The sequence below is a fragment of the Seriola lalandi genome, unplaced genomic scaffold (assembly GCF_002814215.2).
Source record: "Seriola lalandi dorsalis isolate HSWRI2012SDOR001 ecotype SW California unplaced genomic scaffold, Sedor1 jcf7180002054832, whole genome shotgun sequence".
Lineage (NCBI taxonomy): Eukaryota > Metazoa > Chordata > Actinopteri > Carangiformes > Carangidae > Seriola > Seriola lalandi.
In genome coordinates, this window is record NW_019525385.1 from 1,653,121 (window position 1) to 1,680,619 (window position 27,499).

The 27,499-nt window shown below is 43.1% G+C and overlaps 1 protein-coding gene across 3 annotated transcripts in view; it reads right to left on the reverse strand.

Annotated features, from left to right (window-relative positions):
• Window positions 1-26,910, reverse strand: part of pax2a (paired box 2a) — a 30,383-nt gene extending 3,473 nt beyond the window's left edge. For 2 of the 3 annotated variants that reach the window (XM_087179389.1, XM_087179388.1), the window contains exons 1-9: window positions 26,336-26,910; window positions 25,830-25,832; window positions 24,676-24,841; window positions 23,353-23,550; window positions 19,675-19,760; window positions 19,333-19,452; window positions 10,932-11,107; window positions 8,725-8,845; window positions 1,164-1,265 (exon numbers count right to left, since the gene is read on the reverse strand). In XM_087179389.1, coding sequence (XP_087035515.1) covers window positions 1,164-1,265; window positions 8,725-8,845; window positions 10,932-11,107; window positions 19,333-19,452; window positions 19,675-19,760; window positions 23,353-23,550; window positions 24,676-24,841; window positions 25,830-25,832; window positions 26,336-26,378 — 1,015 coding nt within the window. In that variant the 5' untranslated portion in view covers window positions 26,379-26,910. Of the gene's footprint in view, window positions 1-1,163; window positions 1,266-8,724; window positions 8,846-10,931; window positions 11,108-19,332; window positions 19,453-19,674; window positions 19,761-23,352; window positions 23,551-24,675; window positions 24,882-25,829; window positions 25,833-26,335 lie in introns of those variants that run through there. The other variant, XM_023426578.2, reaches the window with a different exon arrangement.
• Window positions 26,911-27,499: the final 589 nt, after the last annotated feature.

Genomic DNA, 27,499 nt, shown 5'->3' on the forward strand with positions numbered 1-27,499 from the left:
TGATGATGCCTCGCTTCAAAACTCACTAATAGGTTCTCTGAGACTCTCATTCTCTCTTTGTCCTCCAGTGCAGGTCGTGGTGGAAAGGACGGGAGGCTGAGGGGATGTCATAGAGCGATGCTGTGGGTCCACAGGTTTCTTTTTTTTTATGAGACTATAAAGGCTGGGTTTTATATGAAGCTGCTGAAAAATGGCCTTTGCTTTAACAGTGTTTGGGGCCAGTCACTAAATCTTAGTCATTCACCACCAGATAAAAAAAAAAAAAAAATGCCAATGCCTGGATTAAGAAGGCATATGTGCTTGTATGTTTTGAGCAACTGTGGTATACAGTATAATCCAGTAAAGCAAAACTAATTCTCTTAATTTGATTTGAGATATCAGCTCTTACCTCCGTGGATATCGTGCACACTGAGCTCACTTGTAAATACTGCACGCCTGCTTTGATTATTGAGTGAAAGGTACATGTCTCCGAGCAATAAAGGGAATTGTGTTTTCAGTTGTTTGGAGGAGAGATCTACGCACGCTGGCAGCTATAGCATCCTCACTGCTGGTCGTGTAACTGGAGCTCATCCCTGAGAGAGATAGTGATTTAAATATTTACAGGCCCTCCACGCCTCTGTGTTTTGACCCTTAACTGTTTGCTGTGAACCTGAACTGCAGGTTAAGTAGAGGGGAAAGAGATACGCTCTGCAGCCCTGAGTGTCCGGGGAGGCGAGGAGAGGAGCAAAAGCAGTGTTTATCGACGGGGCTGGTGAGAGTGCGCTGTGTGGACACGGCGAGGGTAATGAGCGCTGGGAGCTGGAGTGTAACTGAGAGGAACTGTCCTATCTCACGGCCACTGATTGTGGTGATCGCCTATCGAGTTCATCTAATGTCCTCATCCGCAGATGCTAACCACACGCTAACCGCAGTCTAACAAAGCTATAACAAGCTCTCTTCAATCCTCTGAGTCTGGAGCAATGATTTGAACTTCCTTCACTATCTCAGTAGTGACTGGGAGTTTGTATGAGTTTCTAGTATACATGTGTGCTGTTAAAGAAATCACAGAGAAGCATTACCACCTGTTTAGCTTAAAGTCACCTCAAGTTGTTTAAGCAAGATCAACTGAAGGGGAATATCTGGTGAAATTAATGGCATCGTAAAAAGGGAACAGTGTCACCTACCAGGAACCATTCCAGCGAGTGTGGAGGTGGGGTAGCTGCCTTGTCCTGTGGGGGGGACATGAGGCGGGTAGCCAGGTAAGGTGGTGCTGGCCATGTCTCGACCTGCAGGCACACAGGAGGAAAACGGTTACAAGGATGCTTAAACACAGAACAGCACTTTTGTTGAGGAATAAATAGAGGCTAGTGATTTAATTCAAAGTCATTGTGGGCTTTTTCTGACCATAATCTTTCTTCAACTGTAAACAAATTCTGCAAGTAAACACAACCATAAAAAAGCTAAATCGTCCTTTAGTTGCTACAGGCAGATATTGTACTGTGAGTGTGGATAAAGTAGGAAATCAAATTACATTTTTTGTCAGTGAACATTTTTGTGATAAGCTCAGAATCATTTACATATATAAACTCAATTTCTAGGAGACAGGGTTGAAGTTTTTTGTGTTTTTCCACACTTGTTTTGAGCAGGGGTAATTTTCTCCTCTTGACCCTGAAACCTATTTCGCAAACAGGACACACACTAAAGTCACCAACAGTCACAGCCACAGATAATGAAAAACTATGCTTCTGTCTGTAACAATACATCACATCATTAAATTTTTTTATGTGAGATCATTTAGAAATAATCTTAAGAAAAACTGTTCAAAGATGCTAAAAATAATGTTTCATAAAGTTTCATGTTGACCATCCATTTTCTGAAGTGCCTATCCTGTCTGGGGGTTGAGGCCTATCCCAGCATGCACTGGGTAAAAGCCTGGGTGCACCCTGGACATGTCACCAGTCTATCACAATTTGCATATTGACTTCAGGAAAGGTTAAGTGTAAGTTATTTTTAAGGAATTGTCTCATCAGACACTGCAACTACTGCAGCATTGATGTACCACTGTCTGACAGGAGCATCGGGCCAATGAGAGCTCTCTCTGCTCTCTGCTCCACATTCAGCTCTGTAATTAACAGTGACAGCATCGGGCCTGGTTGGATGAAGGGGCACACAGGACAGGGAGTTATGGGTCCAAAGCAGGCCCCAGCATCAGCTCTACATCTCTGCCTCTGCCTGCTAACCCCACCCCTCCCCCACCCCCTCCCCACTTTCTGCCTCGCCTGGCCCCCCAGACCTCGGGCCTGTCACGAGGCTGGAAGGACCTGGAGGTCTATTGTTAACCCAAGAGACGAGCAAGAGGTCAGTGCTGGAGAAAAGCAGGGTAAAAAGGGGGAGAGAGAGCAGTCTCTTGTTAATGAGGGGCAGTCAGTTTTGCTCCTGTATACACAACAGTAAAGCCACAAAGCATGATGGGATTGATGGCTTTCACTGTGAATAGTACTTGCTTTAATTTGGTGTGGATTTGAGAATTATTAAATTACATAAACACAGAGTTAAATGAAGAATATAAAAATCTACTTAACAGAGTGAGCTTGGTTGAATTTTGATCTGGGTATGGGGCCTTATGGGTAAAAATGTACCTGCTATAAAGGGCTGGCTGGCATACTGGTAGCAGGGGCCGTGGGCATGGGCAGGGTAGCTGGGAGTAGAGGCATCTACAGAGAGGCGGGACTGGTGGGGCAAGATGTCAGCTAGAGCAGAGTCCCCAACAGAGGAGGGGGTGAAGGGGGCAAAGGATGCCTCATGGGGCTCCCGCTTTACACACATGGAAGGTGGATATGATGGGTGAGAGTCTGCCAGGCGGAGACAAAAGAAAAAGAAAAAAAAAAACTAGATATAATGTAGACATGCAACTCCTCACATACTGTACATACATTCAATTCAATCACTCAGATGTATGGTGGGATGGATGTTGTATCACTCTCTAAATGTCCAAAAAAACAAAAAACAAAAGAAAAACTACTGTACAAAGGCAAAAACAAATCAAATCTGTCACAGCAGACGTTTTTAGATTTGCCATGCACATAGCTACAGGGCAATATATCAAACACAGACAGGGTGTCAAGTCCTTAGCAAGTTTATATTATGAATTAAAAGAAACATAAAATATGAGGAACACTACAAGAAGTACACTTGCTCCTGTACATTAACTCCCAGTCTTTTACCAGCTCAAAACCAGACATATGGATTCATATGAATTCTGAATAGATAATCAGTCTTTAGCAGTTGATTTGTTCATTTACATAGCTTATAATAATAATTCATAGTAATTCATTCAACTAAGTGGAAACATACACCAGTGAAATGTTTCAACAACACATCGCGCCTGATCAATCAAGCTCAAATGCGTAAAAAATTTCCCCAAGGTTTTGGGTAAACAAACAACATAATCTCACGGCTGCTTTCTCACAACAAAATCACTCCCACAAATAACCAAACAATCAGCTCGCAGACAGTTCAAAACTCTACACTTTGATCTAATTTGGCTGATGAGTCCTGGCATCTTTCATTTCACTGGCTTTGCCTCTCGAACCTATGTAAATCAATGTGAGCTCTGTCTCCGGCCTCTCCACGTCTACTGCAGAGCCTGCACTGTTCGCTGGGGCCTTTAGGGAGAGATGGCTCTTTCCCGACACCATGATAGCCTCATTAGCTGCTTCCCCCATCATTGTTGTTTTACAACAGGACTGTGTGTTGCGATTCCTCATTAAGATAAGGGCTGTTCTATGGAAGGGGGAAGCAACCCTGTTTAGCCCTATGAGCCTAATTCCAGGGAATCAGGAAACGTTACTGTCTGCTTTCCCATAGAAATCTATTGCAGGTTCTCCAAATCTCTATCTCCCTCTTTGTCTTTGTGACAGCTGTAGCTGCTGATTTAGACAGAGGTACTGCAATTACACTGAATACCCTCATCTCATTTAGACAAATACCATTGTTATCGAGGAAACGACACAATGTACATTTCTGACTTATGATCAAATCATTAAAAAGAATGGCTGCCATGAATCCCTGGTGTGAACAGAAATATTCTAACGAGTGGCCTTTGCATTTAATTGGGTGGACCATAACTTTGTCACATGCACTGTACAAGTGTACGTATGTCATAAATTTATTGGGCATGGGGGCTGCATATGGGAAGCATTGCAAACGGCTCATTTCTGCTCTTCAGTTAATTATAGCTAAAGTATTAAAAGTTAAAACAGCTTTCAAAAGTCCAGTTGATTTGGATGCAAAACAACCCCCACCCCTCAGAAGAAAAAAAGCAAGCATTCATTAATACAATACAATATAGCAGATGATATTAGTGGTTAGCCTCTGTCAGAAACACAGTAAAAGCACTATATTCAACATACACCTAGAGCAGTGGCACTACACATTCACTGCAAGCCTAAAACATTTAGCAGGAATTTCACAGCCAACCAAGAAGCTACATTGGAGAACAACATTACAGCAGCCAAACATACTAAAAAACATCTGGAAACCACTGGAAAAAGATATAAATGCTCTAAAATGCTCTAAAAAGCCTCAGATGGCTTGTTAAGTGAACCTTGCTCACACAACTACCGTATACCAGGGTGACACTGGGTCACGTTAACACTAAGACATGAATCTGAACTTTAGGATGATACCTGGGGCACCAAACATGGAGCCCGGGCTGAGCCTGTTTACACTGTATCTGAGACTTCCTGCTTACTACTGTAGGCTTCTGTTTTCTCAGCGCCTGAGCAACCGTTGTCAAACAGACAGGGGTTACGACGCAACAACAACTGATACAAACGCTGCGTTCAAGACCACTGAACTCTGAAACTAATCAGACATGGTGTTGCTTATTGTCCTGGAGACGAGGCAGAGCCCGGGTAAAGGGAGCCTGTCAAATCACAGGCCTTGATGATGGAGATGGAAGATAAACTCAGGGTCCTTGGGGACTCTTCTACCCAGCAAACACATCTTTAAGAGAGTGGAGACGCTATAGAGTTCTCCAACATCTGTCTGTGCTCCACCATTGATACCACGTCTACAGACCCCATCAACCATAGAAATGGACTGTTAAGAACCTACAACAGTCCTCGGAGTGATGTGTCCGAATATAGCTGCAACAGCCTTCTCTCAAGTGGGCATTTCATTTTTAAACGTACACCAAGGAACTTGGATGCGTGAACCATTTACTGGCAGAACTCTTGTTTTGAAAGGCTGACATTCAATCTACAGAGAACTTTTTCACTCCTTCTGTATGTTGAAAATCACAGCAAAACTTCCCTCTCGTGTAGGTAGGGCAAAGTCATCTGGAGACAAGTCTACAGAGAATTGAATGTTAAATTCACCTCAACATGGACACAGTCATGTTTGCTTCAAGAACAGCCAGTTAAACCTCTGCCTTAGCTTTCCTGCATTGTAGAGGTGGTAATTTATAACCACTTACACGAGACAGGGACAAAAGCACGATTGTCAAAGGCTGCATCCAATTGTGAGTGAGTAAAGAATATTTGCAGGGGGCCAGATAGCTTGAATTCCTCCATCCACATGTTTAAAGTAATTCATTATCAAATGTGTGCTCAAAGGTTAGTGTTGCTATTGTGGGGGGTTGATATAAACATTAATTTCCGAGCTCGGGGCTGGGGGCGTTAAGTGAGCTGAGACAAGCCGTTTGTCACCAGGCCGCACACCAAGCACCGCAGGTTAGGTGGCTGCTTGTTGTTTGCCACCCAGCAGAGAGTAGCTGGTGCAGCCAAGTCATAAAAGAGGCTCAAAGTGCGTTGAACATTTGAGCTCAGATTAATTTGAATGAAAATGTTATTTTTTCACCGCCGGGCTCTCAACTGTAGGTTTGTCATTTTTCACTCACAGGGAGAAAGAGACATAGAAAGGTGAGAAGGCAGATAGATATGAAGACAGAGGGAATAGCATTGAATCTTCACATCTGTTAGAGGTGTAGAAGGTCAGAGGGGTGCCCATTTACACCCAGCCTCCCTACAGGCTCTGGTGAGAGTGATTATCGAGCGCAGCCTGCACAGAGACCACCAAACTCTCATTGGGCATAACCCTATTTAACAACTCATAAGTAGCTACAACATTATACTAAATATAAAAAATGTTTCAAGACCAGAATGACTAAAGTCAAGATGCGCAGGATCTGCGGGTTGCTGTGTGTTGCGCTCTCTCTGTTCTCTCTGTTCAGGTATTAACGGAAAATTGTGCAGACATACAAATGCTGGACAAGAGCCAGAGTCCAGGGGTGACTCATGACATGTTTGGACGCACTGAAGAGTTCACAGTGTTCACCTGCTGGATACAGACACAGGAGTACAACAGCTTTTCTACAGCCTGTACACACTGAGACAAAGTGCTCCATTTACTTCTGATCCAGTGGAATAAGCCCTATTTTAAGCAAATCTATGATATTGCTCAATTGATATGATCAACATAGAAGTTTAATATAAATATTGAAAATCTAGCCCTCCCTCCTAGGTAACTGTGTCTTTCACACATTAGGGTAAACAGAGGACACAAAAGATGGCCGACATTGCTTTCGCTATAGCGCCCTTGGAATGCAAAACTGAGCACTTCATTAATCATTCATCTTTAATAGATTATGCAAATTTCAGGACATAAAAATCAACAAGATCAATAACTGCATGAATTTTAATTGGGAGGCAGAAAACATTTAAAGAATGAATATAATCTCATAGCTCCATCCAGTATGAGAGCATAATTTATTGATAATTGGATCTCAGCCTAAGTGAGGAAGGCAATTTAGCATTTTTTCAGCCTTGGCATACATTCCTATTTACAGGGTTTGCTAATGGCAGAAAAAATAATATTATGCACTAACAACCTACAACCAATCAAATGCTTCATGCATTACTTTGCATAGTCGTGAAAATTAAGTAATAAAAGTTTACTGGTTATTACTTCTGAGTTTAATTTGGAGCTTAGAATATACTCAGACACTGTTTTTAATGGCTGTGTCAAAGTATGTTGTCATATTCCACTTAAAGTTTTGTAAATTGACCTCCTCATTATGCAATCTGTGGCCCTCACATATATTGCTTTAGGAGGCCCCAGGCCCCCAGGTGGCTTGGAGGCCACCTGCTATGAGTGTGCTCCCCAGAGCGAGACCGCTTTCATAGGAGGAGCCCGGCATAAAAGACAAAAACACACCTTTCTTCTCCTGAGGCCCAACTTTCTGGGGCAAATCTACCTCCCACATATTCAGGAATAAAAAAAAAAGGTTTTTTTCTTTTCCCATAGCTCTGTGCCTGGGTCTGGGGCTGGACTATAGGGATCATTTGAGAAGGGCCACTGCAGTTTTCAATCATGCTGTCCTCCTCTTTACTTACTCTCTCTTTCTCTCTCTCTCTCTCTCTCTCTCTCTCTCTCTCTCACACACACACACACACACACACACACACACACACACCACAGTGGACTCATTGACTTTGATGCCCACTGCATAATTATGGGCGTTTTATTAAAAGGCTGGCATATCATTCTGGAGTCAGTGTGGCCATCAGTAAACCTAACCTCTCCTGGGAAAGCACCTCAGCAGCCACAATGAAACAATATTTCAATTAACCAGGCGGCCATCTACCTCGACAGCAGAGCAAAAGAAGCCAGTGTGCAATGCAGGGTGGGTTAGTGTGGGTTATATGATACAGATAGTTAATACCGCACGATATTCAATACACTGCACCTGCCATTACCTGCAGGCTCTCAGTGGAAGTTACTCTTGAAAACAGCGGTCAGTTCATAAATTGGAGAAAACCCGTAATTTCAGTGGTTCTTTAACTGCCTGTGTCTGATCAGTATCTGGGTCTCTCTCTCTCTCTCTCTTTCTCTCTCTGTCTCTCTCTCTCTATCCACAGCATGAGGCAGCCAGCCAGCCACGGTGCTATTCCAGCCGCTGTCAATCAACAGGCTATCATAGCCTTTGATGACAACGTCGTGTCGCGGCGAGAACAGCAGCTGTCTCTTATGAGAAGTGCTCCGAGTCAATCTGTTAGCAGGCCAATCCAGGCTAACACAATAGCCAGTTAGGAGCAGTGTGTGAAAGGCCTGTAGGATTTAATGGGCTCAGATGATATATCACCTTGCTCCGGAAATAAACACACAGAGTGCCTCAAAAAAAGAAAAAAAAAAGAAAAAGTGCCATGAATGAGCTTTTTCATTTGGTGATAAGAGTTCTATATATCGCTGGAAAATGTGCGTTCCATCAGGAAGTGGCAAACAAAACTTTGATGAGTCGATAATGCTGCAATATCTTAAAGCTGAATGTGATTTTCTTCCAATACATGGTCGACTCTGTTGACCAATTCTTTTCAGAAAATAGTGATAACAAAAAAGATTTATTATAAATTTGTGGTGCTTTAAATTTTAATTCTTTTATCCCTGAGAACAATACGTGCAATGAAACCCAAAATCCAACAAGAAATTATCCATATTATTATCAGTAAATATATTGTGGGTACACTATGAAGCCATCATTTTCCAGCTACAGTGAACTCAGCATGTAGATTCTTCTGATCATTGGAGTGAATTTGACTGAACTTTTGGACTTTTTTTTTCTTTTTCTTTTTACACTGTTTGTGTTCTGAACACCGAGTCCTGTAAGTTTCGACCAGATGTCTTCGACCTGCTGCAGCGATGTGTGTTCTTTTAGGGATCAATGTAGCGTGAGTCAGATTGTACCTGTCACAACAGAGTAGCTCTGGGAGACACTGGAGGCGAGGTCGGAGCTGGCGCTGGTGGAGAGGCTCGGCTTCACGTCTTCCAGGCCAGTGTTCAGGGATGGGAGAGAGTACTCATTCGCCTGTAGATGAATAGGCAACAAATGCAAAAAATATATATATATATATGTCAAGCGGAGGGATGCACCTGTGAACACCGATTCACTTCTCTCTATGTAAAATCATATCACATTCCAACATACTGTGTCATGATCTGGTTAATATCACTGCTCTGCTACATGCAAGCCCTCTTTTGGGTTACAGATTTGTAGCAGATCTGCAGTTCAAGTGACGATATGTGAAATATGTCTGAAGATAACCCCCTGGTGTATCTGAGGAAGCTGTCTGTGATCCTCTCACTGTGTTTTCTTCTGAATATTTCCGGTGAAATCTGTGAACACAACAACCGACCCCCCCTCTCAACCCATCCCGTCCCCGCTGCCTGTGCTTTACCAAGACCCATGATGTATGCATGCATTAGGGCTTGTCTGAGGAGAAGGCAGAAAAGGGAGAGTGGGATGAGAGAGGGATTGGGAGAAGAGTGAAAGGACGGGGTGTCAGCTGGCTCTTTGTGCTCCACTGCAGTCATCCCTGTGACCAGTCAAGGGAGGAGACATTCAGGGCTTTGTTACAGGAGAGACATGTGGTGTGTGTGTGTGTGTGTTTGTGTGTGCGTGTCTGTGTATGTGTGTGCGTGTGTGTGTGTGTGTCTGTGGCGAGTACAACCTCAAAATCAACCTTTTTGCTTTGCCTCCAGGATGAACACGTAAAACTGGGTTAATAAAATGATAAAATAAGGATGGTGAATATTGTTGCTATGCTTTTCATTAGTCATTTTCTTTTACTTTATATTTGAGGTTTTTTCATGTTGCACAATTTCTCATTAAAAAAAAAATCAAAGCAAAAGTGTACTGTACTGCACGAGACTTCATGTGAGGCTCAACTACTAACCAGTCTCTTTATTGTTAATTCACTTTAATCTCAGGTTTAGACTACGCTAGCAGCTGTGAAGAATCCTGTTTTTTAATGAGATGACACTTCCTGACCTGACTCTTTAAAAGGATAAGTGTGTCTGCACACATTTGTGTCTGCGAGTGTTTGTATCAGACTGCGTGTGTGCATCTGTTTGTCTCAATGGGACGGGGTCCCACAGGGGCAAGCTGGTGACCCCAGTCTTGTCTGCCTCTATCCCAGATAAACTCTAATTGTCTGCTTACAACTGTTCCCTGGCACTAGGCTGGATGTTCCTCTCTATTCCGCTGGGCCTCAGCAGCACAAGAGCCATTTTGTCATGCAGATGGGCTGTGGGCAGGGCTGGGCAGGGCTGGGCGGAGGGCGAGTGGCAAGCACAGAGGGCCCTGAATGACCTGACCACATGGCTGCCAGAAGTGTGGGAGGGATGAGGCCTATTCAGCCTGGCCTCTTCAAAATGGCTTTTTAATGCCCTGACGCAGACACCAGACAAGCCCCTAATAGCCTAATATCCCACCTTTTCACCAGTTTAAGAAAAGGAGGGGGTGTTGGAAACAGGAAGAAAAAAGGAGGTGCACAGAAAGAGTGGAAAGCAGCCTGATTAATATTACATTAAATTAAAACTGATTTTTCTGGACCATTTTGACGCCGTTTTTCTCTCCCCTCCTCCACCTTCCTCTCGCCTTTCTAATACCTTCTCCTCCACTCTTTGTGATTGCAAGTCATTTCCAATTCGTTTTGGTATTGATCTTGCCGTAGAAATCACTTTGGTAATTAGCTGCATTAGGGGCTGTATAGCAGGCTGAGGGGCTGTCCCTCTGATTTATCGCCGCTGTAATTCCCCGCGATCGCGCAGAGATGAAAATGAACTCAATTAGGGCACTGCTAAGGCTGCATGGGCACCCACATAGAGTTCCAATGGAAAAATTAATAGTCTCTTGTTGTTTAACAGTCTAATGAATGTAAATAAAGGTTATCCGCTGTAATAGGCTGTAGGCTTGTAGGCTGCTTTGAGCGAGAAGTTGTGCAGAGCTTTTTAGTCACCAGTGTCAGAATGTGTGCCTGTGTATTCAGTATATAATGTTAGAAATCTGTGTAAATTATTTTACCGCTGGCCGCTACAACCAGGAGGAAGAAGCCAGGGTGTAAGTGCAGGGTTGAAAAAGTCAACGTTAGAAAGAAATATGTCCGGCCAACCTGTTCAGGCTTGATGTGTTCTGAAGTGGGGAAGACATCAGGGTAAGAAGGACGTTCAAACACACGGTCCAGGGCCTCCAGCTGCTGCTGGGTGAAGGCGTCTGCTCGCAGATGCTTCCTTAAACTCTCCACGCTGCCCTGAGAGTCGCTGCCAGGGCCTGAGCCATCAGAGCCATCTACAGAGAGAAGGAGAGGAGGAACGGAGGGAGGAAGGGAGGGCGACAACAATCTGCATCAGGGAATGGCTCGGCTTTTTTGTTGACATGATTCTAGCAATGTGAGATAAGTATGAGGAGAACATTTCTGAGCTCAACGGGTATGAGAGTGATGGCATGAGGAGCAGTAGTAAATTCAGGGAGACCCACCAGCATGTCTGCCTTTCATCTCCCTCTCTGTTTTTCACTGTCTCTCTCTTCCTCTCGCACACATACACTCACTCAAGCAGCTCTCCACCTCCCCCCACCTCTCCTCGCGGCCACCATCAGCACGGTCATCATGTGATAGGTCTATGGTAATTGATGGATTACCTTCAGTGCAAATATATACTTGTAAGGGAGAGCGTGTGTTTCAGGAGGAGAAAGTAGGGCTGGCGATTACATACAGAGCCTCTCATTCTGCCAGCGGGAAATGGAGAGCCATTATTTAACTGTACTATTTCCTCCTGAACATATTACCCTTCCCTCTCTCTGTCTCTCTTTCTCTCTCTCCATCCCCCCACATATTGCCTGTCTTCTGGAAAACAGAATGGAGTGGGGACGGCACTCAGGGCCGAATGAGGACGGGGCGTCGAGGGCAAGCGTATGCATTTCCTCACTCGGTCACACTCTATATAAACAAATGAGCCTATGCTTCCCTCGTTCTCCTGATCTCTGACCCTATCAACTCTGCTAGGGGAGCCCACCGTCACCGCTACAGCTCTCCCTCTGCTCACTCATCAAGTCCTGAACACTGAAAGAAAAAAAAAAAAAAAGAAAACGCGGCTAAAACCTCGAGCCAGCATCCCAGGAACCTCCACTCCACTGCTTGCCTCCCGCCACCCTCCCTTTCCTCCCTATAACCCACCGCCAACAGCGGATGAAGGCTTTAGCTCCCGTACAAATCTGTCATTCTAAATTTGCAGCAGATTATGTTCTCTCCTGGGCGAGCCAGCGGTGATATATGATATGCAAGGCCGCTATTGATTGCCTGATCCGCCAGCAGAGGAGGGAGGCGAAATGAACTTGGAATGAACATCATGCCTCAACTCATTGTGCGTATAATACTCTACTTAATCCCACATTTTTCTGTGCTATGGAATTCAATTGATCAATCATGTTCCACTGATGGTACCATTTCAGGGGCGTTATTGCCATTCTGCTCGGCTGCTTGACCTTTTTTCAATGGCTGAGGCCAGAGGATGAACCCGACTCGCACCAAGAAATAGATCCATGGAGAGAATGGAATGGAGAGCTGCAATTGGGTATGAGTGTGTGTATGTGTAGAGAGGAAGGTGTGTGTTGGCGGGTAAGTATATGTGAGTTTCAGCACTAAAATATATTGACTTTAGCTTTGTGTAACGTTTACGAAGAAATCCGTTTTTTTTTTTGTTTTTTTTTCTCCGACCACATGTGCTTTTCCTTCCATCAGTATTTTCGCACAGGCTTTTTTCTTCCTTTCTTTCTTTTTTTCAAACAGCTCCTTTGGGTGAAGGGCTGGTGGTTGGTGGTGGAACAGCATTAGTGTTGCTGTATGAAACTCAATTGTTGTCCGTGGTACAGGCGAAAATGGAGTCATTAATTACCTCGTATCAGCTGGTCTGAGAAAAGAGGCAAGCTCGATCAATAGCAAGTGTTTGTCATTCACAATGGAGGATGCATGCTTATACTCAGCACCCCCCCCCCACACACACACACACACACACACACACACACACACACACACACACACACACAAACACACTCCACCAGGCTTTCTGAACTGACAGCAAAAGGACATACATTGCCATCACAGGATACTTATTTTGTGCACTTTCTATAATCCAAACTCAATGAAAAGCCTCACTACCAAAAGTAAAAACCCAATTTTGGAACCTGCGAATTGGCTGATTAACAATAAACAATGACTAAATCTATATTTGCAACACTGTGATGTTGTTAAAGGTTTGTTTACACCAGTAATGATTTAAAAACTACAGTGAAACAGGCCTGATTTTTCAATAATGTTCCTTTCAGAAACACACTTTTTTTTTTTTTTCCATATCTGCCTCTTCAGTTATCTCTGTGAATATATTTCAAATTTATGTTGCCAAAAAAAATTAGTGATTTGGCTGTTAAATAGAAATAATAGTAAATCGTTTATTTTCAGAATTTGCCATTAGAGGTTCATGTTTGACATATATCATAAGAGAGCTGCAATAAATCAGATTCATCCTTTGACAGTCAGCGTGTCAAGTGGAGTGTGAAGCCCGACTGTCAGATGTGTGTGTGTGTGTGTGTGTGTGTGTGTCTCATTGACTGGCTTTTTTCATTTTCTCACTGTTTCTTCAACCCCTTTGGGTGTCTCAGCAGGTATTCTCTTATCACTCCCACAGCACCAGCTGACTGCATCTCTTTGTTTTAACACCAAAGTGTGAGGAGACAAGCCGAGATAAAAACAAGACTCTCCAACGGTGACATTCACACGTCATCCCTACAGCAAAGGTCTTTCTGGTAATTGCTCTCTTTGATCGCCTCGAGGAACCTCATTGTGTCCAGAAGTTGAATATTTCATCATGATGTATTGAAACGTTTTAGGTGGACTACGCAGCTTTGTACCAACTCAAAGCGCCTAAGAGAAACGCGACCAGCGGACAAGAAACTTTAGCTGTTTAACAATACTGTGATAAAAGTATGTTAAAAGTTGCTGTACACCTTCAGCAAACTAGTACTCATTTCAGCCATACACACACACACACACACACACACACACACACATACACACATATATAGAGTCAACCAATGACAGTAGCTACTCTGACACAGACTACAATGGTATCAAAAGCTGTTCTGTCTTGCTTTGTCTCTAAGGGGGATGTTAACGTCCTGTGTTGGCACGGTGGCACTTTATGTCCTTCTTTCATCTCCCCTGTTCCTGTGATAAGATAACTCAGGAGAGAGTAGAGGTGGGGGCTTGTTTGAAAGGCAAATGAATTCCTACACACTGCCTGGCTCTCTCCGTAAATCAATGACACGGGGTTTCCTAGATCAGAGGCTGCGAGTCGACCGTTTACTTATTCGTCCTCTGCTGATAGGTGAAATGATGCTATCGCAAATTGTGGATCATTTGTTGATGTTTTTAAAAATGCAGTTGAGCTTGAAAAAAAAAAAGACAGAGAGAGAGCGAGAGAGAGAGAGAGAGAGGGCACAAACAAACTGGTATACCCAGAGGGTGAACACTCCTTCCCTGTAAGCTAGCTATATTTATGAAACCTCTGAAGCGGAAAGGAGAGAGGTGGGTGGGGTGGTGGAGAGAGAGGGAGAGAGGCAGCAACACTGCCATGGCTGTTAAGATCCTGTTATGTTGTGGCGTGTTTAAGAGCTTTATTAATTCGATTTAGCACCACCAACCAGTGTACTGACTGTCAGCAAGCATAGTGATGCTTATTTGATATTTGCACTCACCGCCAGCACTGAGGCTGCATCGATAATACTTTGAAGCACTCTAGTTATTTTATTTACTTTAATTCGAATACTCAAATCCAGGCCAACGCAGAAAGTTTATAATGAATAAATAAAAGCACACAACTATTTGGATCCAGCTTATGAGTGTATAATATTAATATGAGGGTGGCTATAGCTCCAGATGAGTCAACCCAGAGTGAATTGGACTTTAAATGTAAGGTTGGTGGTTCGATTCCTGGCCATTCCTCTGCATCTGCCAAAGTGTCCTTGAGCAAAACACTGAACTGCTCCTGAATATGTTTTTGTATGGAAAAAAAAAAGTCAATTTGGACAAAAATACTACTTCACATCCAAATGAATGTAAAGTAATATTTGCACACTGTTTGAAACATACAGTAACAATCTAAATATGTCAGTGCAGTGACACTATTGCAATATATTCTTCAAATAAGTCAAACAAGAAAGAATAAAGCACCACAACACTTTGTTTTGCACTGAAAACAAGTTTCAATCTTTTTTTTCACTTGTCTTAAGAGAATAAGTGAATTACGGCTCAGATACAGACAAAAATGTCCCGATAAGAAGAATATTTTTGTCTTCAATATGACTCCATCCCCATCTCCCCCTTTTTCTTTGTCCTCCTTTGGACCAGTCTGTCGTTTAGCGTTGCCACCCTGTGTGGCGAGTATTTGTGGAAATGCAATTAACGTATGCCTTCTTTTCTCTTGCCTTCTTCTCCCTCCTCAAGCTGAGTAATGCATCGCTCCATTAATTCTCGGCATCGGCGCCCATAATTGACTTTTCTCTGACATGATTCCTCTCAATTGAATGATTTCCCTCTCCTTATATTTTTGTGACGGATCTCGTTGTATATTGTTTACAAGTATATACGGGGTCTCACGCAGCCATGTTGCTGAATGCGAAAGACTGCAGAAAGACGAGGGGGTGGGGTGGGGTGGGCTGGTTGGGCGGTGGGGGCGATAAGAGGAGAAATGAAATGTTGAAGAGAAAGAACGACAGAGATAGACCGGAGAAGGAGGAGGGGGAGAAATGCAATGTGGACCCTTTTGTGTCTTCCTCCACTGTCGGGGCCCTAACAGCTTCTTGTCTCTATGTTACGCTCTGTGGCCCCTCTCAAACCTGGGCTTTTCTCTCCGCACACACCCCATCAGGGCCATCATGGTGCTCATGATTCCATTTATTTCTGTCTCGCTTTGGATGCATTTATTTTCTAAAGTGATCCTCCATTGACTCATTGTCATGGACTGGCTTGACTAGCCAACCAGTGTAGGCCCAGGTTCAAATCCATACACTAACTGATTTAAACTCCACAAATGGGTCATATGTGTTAAAAGATACACACCGGACAATCTCCAAAAGGGCCAAATATCAAATTTGAACAAATCAGCGGCTGTATTCATTTTTCCTCCAGCTATTGAACAAGGTTGATATGACTCTTGGTTGCTGCGTACAATTCTTTTATTGTCATGAATGAACAACCTGCTGGGGCCATATTTTTTTCTCCCCACTCACACACTCATCAGCTCCTTCTACACTCATCCCACACCCACGCTACAATCACAAGTTATGACCTTTGCTTTCTCCATCTAATTTATCACTGTAGCTCCCTACTGCCTGTCCTCCCTATGAGCTCCACTGGGCTCCATCCAGGACTTGGTAAGCCAGCGATGAGAGAAACATACAGTGAGGTCACATCAACCTGACTGCATACAGCAGCGAGGTCAGGAGGAAATTGTCACTGTGGGCTAAGACTAGGAAAACACTGGATTTACATAAAGCTGCAGCTCGAACAGAAACTGCATTTCTATGAGAGGAGGGAACAAACGAGAGCAGGTACATCTCACAACATAATCAGCTCAAAATCCTCTCCGAGAAACAGGTGGAGGGCCCAAACTTTTCAAATGCGTGCATGGACTTTTATTATTATTATTATAGACATTTGACAACCGCACAGCAGTTGTCACCCAATCCTCTCTGTCTTTTCTTGGCTTCCACTTCCACCATAGGTTTAAATGACTGAGTGAGAGCATGCTGTACAACAGGCTAATTTCCCCACTTCACTATTAATGCATTTGGCAGGAACAACATCCCATTTCCTGTAATGAGATACACAAATAAATCTGGCTATGGATAGAGTCAGGGTGGGGTGGTGGTGGTGGTGGTGGTGGTGGTGGTGGCGGTGGTAGTGATGGTGGTGAGAAGAGGAGGAGGAGGAGGAGGAGGAGGAAGAGGGGGAGGAGGGAGTAGGGGGCAAAGAAGGGGGGAGCGCATTGAGACGCATTCTCCCAGCTCTGGCATAATTGGTATCGCTGCTTGCAGACATGCAAACCAATCTCTCCACAGATAGGGCTGAGACTCTCTCTTTTCCCCCCTTAAGGCTATTTCTTTTGTCTTTTCGATAGCTTGCACATCCAAGATAGAGGGAGGGAGGGGGGGGCGAGATGTTAATTTGTGAATTAATAGCTTTTCTCTGCAGAATTGCAAATTCTTTTAAATGTCACTATGTTCATTGTAGGAGGAGCATCTGAAGCCACAGAGTTACTAACAGACACACGTTAACACACACATTTCCATGCATAGGTGTGCACATACGCATGCACAAATCCTAAAACTAATCCTTGCTCAACTCTCGGTGAGGCTGCCACGACCTCTTCCTTCCCTCTTCACTTCATGAGCCCACTTTTTTTTCTCCCATCCCCCTGTTCCTCTCACTCTCTTTCTTTTCCTCCTCCCATCTTCACTCGAAGCCGTCCAGTGTAACATGCTACTTTTAATTTGCAATAACACATGACAAGGACAGATTAATGGCTCTTATGGCACCTATGTCCCTGAAGCTCGTCTTACGGGGACCCGGTGTACATAACGCATGTCACACTACATTATCTCCACAGCCCTCCGGTAATGGGGACCTTTTTCTTCCTCAAAGGGCAACCGCTGACTTCAGCCACACCGTGAACACACACCATCACAACACCAGCGGTGCAAGGACTGTGCAGTGCCTCTTTTCATGTTCAACGTGGTCAGATTAACGACAGTGCAGGAACAGACATGTAAAGCTTTGATTGGTTTACAGACATGCAACAAAGTCCAGGTCTCCCCTTGTTTTTGATGTATTTATTCCCTTACTTATCTATTCACTCATTTTGCACATTAGCAACATTTTAGCAGCTCTTAGTTAGTTTAGGTAGACTGGGCCTTTTCTACTGTAGCAGCTGAGACTATACCTATAGCTTTCTTTTGTAAGATAACAACAATTTAAAAAATGCGGGTAATTGAAAATTACCAACAATAACCAAACACAAGAGCTGCAGTGGCCAAATTAAGGGGAAATGCAGAGTTTAGAATAATTTAAAAAATTTAGTTTACAATAAACTGCATCTTGTTGCTGAAAATACACACATATTTTTGCCTGTTGACAATTCTAAATAAGCAACACTGCACATTACTGTATATTGAACTGCATGCCATTAAATGGAAAATACGATTTTCCACAGTCACTTTAGCTTAATTTATTTTAATTTCTCGGGAGATTATTTATTGGAAAAAATCTTCCCCCCGCCTCGTCCTCCTATAAACTCATAACCCTGGAAGAGCAAAAAGAAAACAGCAATAGAGAGGAAAGTTTTGTGATCTGATTGACCAAAGCAAAAGAGAAGGTTGTCTAACTTCAACTTACAATGTCCTATTTTCCTTCCATCCAAGTGGTTGCCACTCCAGAGAACTAAAGAGACAGAAACATAAAAGAAGGAAGTGGCCTGTTTTGATGAGTGCTCTTTGAGATAAATTTTCAACCATATCATCCCATCAGCCACCTCAAAGCAGCACCACAGAACCACACATATGCACACACACACACACACACACACACACACACACACACACACACACACACACACACACACACACACACACACACACACACACACACATATACACACACATGCACACTGGCACATGCACACGCGCAGCCCCCTCCCTGCCTCCACCGGTCTGTTCCTACACCTGTTCAGGCCTCCACCAGGGACATGTTAATTCATAGGCATTAAAAAAGCCAATTGTTTGCACAACCGATAATCTATTAGCCCTCAGGCCGTGTGTGTCCACTCTTGCCTCGCCTAGGAATGAGAAATTCTGGCTTGGACCGGATAGGCTTCCACTTAATCTTTGAGCGTATCTAGGTCTATTTTCTTGCCAGTCCCCTGGTATTGTATAGTCTAGTATGCAGTCATACAAAAATACTTCATTACTGAGTTTTAAATGCTGTGTATGTATCTTTATACTGCAGAATATTAAATGACTGGTAGTTAACTGATAGTATCAGGGGAAAGAATCACAAAAGAGCTTTGTTTTCTGCCTTTTGCTGTGATATAGAAATGAAAGGAGCAGCAGCACTGATGCCTTGCCAAGGGGGATTAGAGTTGTATGACAGCTATATGGGATAGCTACAGTACGCCTGAGCATGGTATAAAATTGAGATGCAGCTCTGTAGGCGTATGGTAAAACGTAGGGCATCAAAAAGCTGATTGAATCGCAACACTCTCTCAACACTTGCCCTGCCTGGTATACAACATAACAAGTCACTGGAGACAGCACACAGAAACACACTTGGCTGCAGCGCTGTCATAAATGCCATCTTCTTCACACACAGTAAAAAAAAAAAAAAAAAAAAAAAAAAAAGTAGCAGACGAGTGATGGAGAGAATTAAAAGGATGGAAAACAAAGGGATCTTGTGTCTCCCTTACCATCGTCTCGTTTCCTCTTCTCGCCGTTGGAGCGAGGGATACCCAGAATGCCGTTGATGGAGTAGGATCCTACGGGATCGTTGGAGGCGCTGGTCACAGGGGGGGAGGCTGTGCTGGGCACTGATGGAGAAAGCTGAGTTAGTGTGTGTACAGAAAATGTGTCTGCCTGTGTGAGTGGGTAATTTGTGTGTTTATTCGAGTGCATGTACGTCAGAATGGTTAAATGCGTGTTTGTGTTCATGTTGTGGTGTTTTGTTTTTTTTTTTTTCTTTCCTGTTTCATCAGTTCTGATTGGCTCATTTGACTGTGCTGTAATCTGTGTGCGGCCTCATTCGCGCTCACCTATGGTGTGGCCGGGCGTGGAGAGCGGCGTAACAGATCCGTCAGGGGACGGGTGGAACTGCTGCTGGACTTTGGTGCGGATAATCCTGGTAAAGTGAACAACAGGCACGGATCAATCAATACTGCTTCCAGAGCATGGAGATTTCACACCAGCCCAGTTGCCACGGGACACTTAAACACGGCACATCACGTCCACTTACGCCCATGCATGTACAAGTGCTCCATCGTTTGGGGCACTTGTATCCTCATATTCAGGCCCCTGTCACAAATAGCCAATCTCGGGGCCTTAGGGGCAATCTCCCGGCTCCTGTGTGAGGCTGAATAGGGGCTGCCCCCTGAGATTGTGGATTCAATCTTGTTGGATTCTGAGGTTAGAAATATGATAAAGTCCCCACACCAGTAAGATGTGATGTGGCGGGAAAGTCTTCATTGCACTTTGGTCTGAATGATCTTGCAAACAAAGCATGAAATCACATCAATTCACCTCAATGATCAGCTTCACTGGCTCTACCTGGCCAACTCTAATAATCTCCCTCTCCTGCTCCCCACTCCCTCTTTTTTGCTCCTTCTCTCTTTCTCGCTCCATCTCTCAAACCCGATCTTTCACTCCCCTCACCCCCACCCTCATCCTCTTTTCTCATTTCTTCTCTACTGTCCAATGTGCTCTCTGTTTTACTGTACTTTGCACTCCTCCTTTATCGTTCTTTCTCTCTTTATCCACTCCTCTCAGACTCATTTTTTGTATTCCTCTCTGTATTTCTCTGTCACCTCTCTGGTGTCTGTTGTAGTTTTCTTGGTCTTTTTGTTGCTCAGTGTAGCACACAGGAATCCTTCAGGCTCACTGAGGATCAGAGCCTATTGATTGGGACTCTGGGATAGAAAAGTTGACGACGGATGGCAGAGAGGAACAGCGAATGCAAATGGTGATCTATAAATTATATGTGACAGGAAAGCAATAGTGTCTCATTGGCCCAACCCGAGACCACTGCCACATCCAGTGTCTTTTAATTTGTGGTGCACTTTGAAATAAATAAATAAACTTTAGAGATGACAAAAATTAGGGGCTGTAGAGATAATGCTAATTTTGAAACATTGAGGATTGCTGTAATTCTATAGACACAACAGGAAGGCACAGTGGGATTTATACAATCTCAGCTTTAGCTCTTATGGGACATGATCGCATTACATTAAACCATGACTATGATAATCTTTTGACTGACAGACGAATGTTAGATCATTCAATAACAGGCAGCGTTGTGTACCGACAGAAATCCCACATGGAAGCCCCTCTCACTCAAGAGCTGTGACAAAAAACAGACTTTCACAGAATGCAGATGAGGAGAAAGACGTTACACATGTGCATCCAGCATCCAGCAATGAGCTATCAACTCCGAATCAGGCAGCTACGGGGTTAACTTCCTCAGGGGCAAAAAAAAAAAAATGTACATCAGACTCTTTTCATTCCCCTCAGTATCTCACGCGTCCTCTATACTCTCTCCTTCAGGCAGGGCAACAAAGGCTAGCAGCCTCCTCCAGAAAACACACATCAATATTTTATTTGAATTTCTAACATCTCACCACAACAGTTATCTGACCTCATGACTTGAGGGAGCCTCATAAATTCAAGGACTTTGTTTCGAGTCTATGTTGTTGATATTGAATAAGCAATTTGGATGGGTGAATTAACGACTTTGGTGTTTGTGCTGTTGTAAAAAAAAAACAAAATCCCCAAAGAAATATTAAAATGTGGATCAATATGATTGAAAGCCGCTTAGGACCTTATGGGTACGCCTCTGTCCACTGGGCATGGTGCAGAGGGTGGAAACTCCTCTCTGCGGCAACAAAACAAAGTGCAACCCAGTATCTGTGTAATCTTTAATAATTCATGCAGGGAAAATGTGTTTAAAGCAACATCCTCTTTGGTCTACAGAGCAGAGGTCAGCCCCTTAACCACAGAAACCACAAGGAGCCCACTGCCTCTTTCCCTCCCCCTGCCTGCCTCTTTTTACTTCTCTTCCTGACTTTCTTCCTCCTCCACATCTTTCCCAATCCTCCCTTTAACAACAGGCACACAGCAACAAATTAAAACGATATTTTAAAAAAGCCTGCAACGTGAAAATTACAGGAAACTACCACTGGAGTTAAGATTAGATTTTTACAAACATTTCAAAAATACTCCTCTGCATTTTTTTTAATGCAATAAAATGACTGCATAAATCTCCTGCGATAATATAGACTTTGGGAAAGCAGTTATGTTATTTGTGAGGCCATGCTTTAAGAAGGAAAAGAATGCAGATTTGTGCATTGCCACAAGGTTTCATGTTAATTATTAATACGCAGGCCAAGTTAGTTTCAAAGGACAGTTTCCCCAAACTGTTCCGCACAGCTCAAATCCAGCAGATTATCAGAGAGGTTTTCCAAAACATTGCCACCACAGCCCTGTGAATACATTTTCCTTGGTTTTATGAACAACAGGTTACAACAAAGAATGGCGCCAAAAGACCTGTTGAAACCATAATTTCCATGGCAGCCTGATTTTCTAATATTTCTTTCTCCACCTCCCCCTTATCTTTTTTTTTTTTTTTTTTTTTTTTTTAGTAAAGATTCACCCATCTCCTCCATTTAGCTGGATGTGTTATGAGACTCTCTTCAGCTCATTAAAATGCAATGCCGATGACCAGCTCTCTGGAACAGTGCCTCCTAACCAAAGTTCATCACTAGCAGGGACTATGGGGCTTTTTTTTTTTTCTTCACTTTGAACACACTTGCACTGAGGCTTTTCACCGGCGCGTCCTCGGTCTAAAGACACTTTGTCCACTGCTGTCCCGTTTCATGTGGAAAGGTGAAGGTGTAGGGTGTCTGCTGCTTTAGCTGCTCCAGTGGAACAGAAACTCTTTTATAGTCCATTTACCCACAGACAAACACTGGTTTAGGACGGCAACATTTTTATTTTCTTTAATTTTCTAGATTTACTCAACTTAAACTGTAAATAACAATAATAATAATAATAATAATAATAATAATAATAATAATTAAATTGATAATGTATGATTTAACCGGAATCATTCTGAAGTGAATCATGTGTGATCTATTGTCGCTCCACATTCACCTCGGTGTTGGGAAACAGAGCAATTGGTTGCCAATAAAGAGGCTGCTGCCGCCTCTGTCGCAGTGTGGTCCGCGTATTGAACGACTTTGTTGGGTATTTCCCTCAGCCTCTGGATCTGGTTACGCGGTATTGATCGGTTTTTATCGAGACAGATGTGATTCTTCGTGGCCCCAGCCTCAGCCCCCCGTGCTGGCTGTGTCGTGGAGGGCCGCACATGGGGATTGAATTGCACTTGTGCGACCACCCCGGATAGGCTCGATCTGGAAATGACTATATAGTTCAGCCTTGTGTGTGGAGGTAAAATGGCTATCTGCTTATTTCAGATCTGATTTATCCCATTTATACGCGTGGCAAATGACAAGGTTTCCACGCCTCTCTTGTTTCTCGTCTTATTTTCCTTTTGAATTTGGCTCTCTCGAACATTTTCTCTGACATGTGTGGACACATTTAGAAAATAAAAACACAAAGGAAAGAGCTGTTACAGGAAGAATTTACGCGCATTGGAACAACAGCCTGCCTTTTTCTTTTTTAAATAATTAAATTGAATTGAAGCTGTTATTTCCACCTACCTGTTGATGGATGAAACGCTGGGGACAGTGTCGTTGTCGCAGACGCCCTCGGCCAGTAGTCGGTCCCTTATCTCCCAGGCGAACATGGTCGGATTCTGGCGCTTATATTCTGCAATTTTATCCACCACTTTCGGAGTTGCAACTTTTGGTTTGGAGCCACCAATGACTCCGGGTTTAATACTGCCGGTTTCATAGTACCTGTATGGGGACAGAGTGAGTGTTCCTGAATGGATCCCTCCTTTCATTCAACAATCCACTCAGTGTCTGAATGATGAGAAAAGTGGCTTAAAAATCGTTTGTGTGGAAACAAATCTCCGCCGACCTTCTGCAGTTACATGTAGGGCAAAAAAAAAAAAAAAAAAAAATTCCTACAAATATGATGGCGGCTTTAATCTATTATTGGTGTGGAAGTGTGCTGTTATATGGGCCTAATTGTGTGTCAGCTGGAGGGTGAACAGAGCGGATTTCCAACGAAAAGCGGTGTAATTCAAATTACACAATATAAAGGCAGTGAGACGGACAGAACAAAAGGACAGTTTAGCTGTAAGAGCACAGTTTAAGACCTCATTGCCAGTCTCCGTGAGCTTACAGTAGCATGCACGACATGCCACCATGACCTATTGGTATAAATGTTGGTGACAAACATTCAGTGTGTGTGAAATGAAATACCTCTGAAATGCCTTCTGATAGCTGAAAAAAATATATTTCAAAATATTATCTCACAGCATTTGCGCTCTGAAGTAAAAAAAAAATGATGTAGATCTAATTTATCAGGTTTAAACCAGCTTTTACACTGATGGAAAAATACAGCAACTTAAAGTGTGTATTTATGGGATTTTTTCTGGTACTCAAGGGTGAGTTTATTGTGGCCGTAGACTGCGGTGTTTTTCACAATCTGTTATAAAACTGAAAGGTCAGTTTTCAAGTGATCTCATGGCGCTTTATAATATTTTCTTTATCACCTACAGTCTCCTATAATCATAATAATAATAATAATAATAATAATAATACAGCCTCAAATTCTACTGGGATTTTTTTTTATCCCTAATGTTTAGCTTTACACTTCCCTCCTAAAATTCATTTCATGATTATGATGCTTTTCTCTTTCGAGGCTGCAGGTGATGGATAGAAAATCTCGGACTCAGAACTGCTGTGTTCAAGCAAAAAAAAAAAAAAGAGAAGGAGAGAGAAAGTAAAAAAAAATGACCTGCCTATATAACCGATGACTGAGGCTGAAATAGAGCTGGGTGCGCATATACAAGCTATAGAAGATTGATGTTTGACACACATAGGGCTCTGTTGGTAGTGGATCCCCCCTTTTACCTGCCGAGGATTTTGCTGACACAGCCGTGACTGACCCGTAGCTGTCTGGAGATGTCGCAGGGCCGGACGCCCTGGTGGGCCAGCTCCACTATCCGCTGCCTCACCACGTCCGGGAGGGGTCTGCCGTTCACAAACACCCCGCCGAGCTGGTTCACACCGCCGTGCCCTGCGTGGGATACAACAGCAACACAGGGGAGCATAACATTACATACCTGCAGAGGACACGGGTCTCCTCAGTTTATTTTCTGGGAGAAAGCTGGGTGTTGTATTTTCATTCTAAAAGATTGCATCACATTAACACACACACAAATAGTATGGTTTACATGTATATACACACAGGCACATTTTCATTTTGGCCAACAATCTTATAGCTCTTATATTTTAGCACCAATTCTAAATAATAATAATAATAATAAGAAGAAGAAGATGAAGAAGAAGAAGAAGAAGAAAAATAAGACTAACACTGTTGAAAAACATGATAAATATTGAAGCAGCCATGGAGTAAAAACAATAAAGTTCATGTACTGTGCTCTCCAATACGCAGATTACATAAATTTAAATAAAAATAAAAACATCATTGAATATAATAATAATTAAAAAAAAACACTTGACTGGCTCTTTTGGAGCCCACAAAAACATGCAACAATAACTCCTCTCTCCCTGTACATTGACCTGGTTAGGCAATATTTTCCAAGAGCATCTCCTCCCCTGCAGCCTAACACATGTCGCAGATATTGTGTTTCAACCTGTTTAATTTTCCTGCACAATTACTGTAAATAATTAAAATGAGCTTTGATAACTCATATTACAAACGCGGATGGTGCGAATGAGGAGGAATAAATAATTTACACACAGTGCCGGCTCTTCTTTACTCATATCGTATGGAGGGAAAAAAACACACACATTAGGAAAAATGAACAGTTACAACAACTGCTTTTTGTTTTTTTTTTTGTTTTTTTTTTTACCTCAGGTTTTATCTGGACCAACCTAAATCTGAAGTGAGAGCTGGCTAAACAAAGCGACACGTTCACATCCATTTACTCACAACGATCTCTTGTCTCCCTATAGCATCTGTCATTTCACAGGTAATAAAAGCTTTGTATTTTAATTGAGGGAATTTCTATTTTATCACTTAACAGTAAATTTGCTTAAACCAGCTCAAACTGTCCCATTTTTATTAAACTTTGACACAAGAAACTCCCGAAAAAAGAAAATAAAAAGAAAACTTTTCCCTCACCCATGTGCTCTTAAAAAGAAGCCAGAAATATCAGTTTTTAAACATGTTTCCAGCCATTTATCATTATTTTCTGTGCGTCTTGTTTTTATTATTATTATTATTGTTATTATTGTTGTTATGGGAAATAACGTAACTAAATCTAACTTAAAACTTTGCCAATGTTTTTAAGGAGAAAAAAATTAGTCAGAAAAATGACTAAAGGTGCAAACATTTAATTTTTGAGAGCTGTGTTCATCTTAAGTAATAACACGTTGGCGAATAATGAGCCTTAATGGACTCTGAATGAAAAATATGTGGGCTGCAAGAGCACATTTTCAATAAATTACGCCACTGTCATCGCAAACGTCGTGGATCTAATTTGCGCCAGAGCTGAAGTCGCTGTACAGATGTGTTTATGTCTATAAACTAATTCAGTATACTCACGGTGCATCGCTGAGAACGGGTCTGCTTTGCAGTGAATATCCATGGGATAGCAAAGGAAAGAAAGGTAATCGACTGAGGTCGCCGTTTCGCCTCGGTGATGCAGCTTAAAGCAGTAAAAAAAAAACAAGGATTTATATTTTGGTGTATAACAGTCCGTGTGGCCAGAGTCCGCAGGCTGCAGCAACGAATAACTTCTTGGGGGGGCGATGCTAAGTTTTCCTCCTGTTAAAGTCTGAAGTGAAAAGTCTGCGGAAGGGTTGTCTGTCAGGTGCTGAGCATGACCCACGCGTGTGCAGAGCGCACCAGTCGCAGCAACATTGGCTCAAACCGGGTCACTGTTTGTGTTTAAAGGACATCATGAGCAAAACAAAGCAGTAGCTGGAAGTCTCCACGGGTCCGGTCGGGAATCTGAGGCCGAACAAAAAAAAAATCCCTCTCTCCTCTGACGGCTTGGAGCACCGGCGCTGCTCTGTGGTTTAATCAGATAGGGGCGGAGATGACAACAACATGGACACGGCGAAGTATACAGAGCAGTGCGTCCCCCTCTCCTCCAGAATGGGCTGTGCCTGAGCCAAGCTTTGGGCTGAGAATGAAACCCCTCTCCTTGTGTGTCTGTTTCTAAAAGCTGCAGTCCCACAGATCACCCCCACCGCCACCACCACCACCACCCCTCCCTCCCCCTACTCCTACCTCCATCCCACAGATCCCCTCGCATAGAGATGGATGACTTGTCAGACAAAGGCAATAGATTCCAACACTTTGTGATTCGCCCACGTAAAAACCTGCAGCTCAAATGAGGAGGTCCCTGCATCCGACAGCCAGGAAGGGGAGGGAGACGAAATGGGAAATGATGAGACTTTGGGGTGAAGAATCAAGGAAATTAAAGGCAGGGGGTAGAAGAGAGGTAAAGCACTGTCAGGCTGGTGTATGTTGTTTAAAGCGATGTTACTCAGGATGTTTTCAGGGGTCCCAATGGAAACACACGATGAGTGAGACTCAGGGCAGGGATGCCGTCTTCAAGGATTTTTTTTTTTTATCGATGCTTTTACATTTTTAAAGTGTCATCGAGGAGCCTGTTTAAAACAATCATAATTATAAATCCTCGTAATTTAACTGTGAATTAAAAAAAAATGAACTGACTTTTTGGAGCTCCTGAACAACACT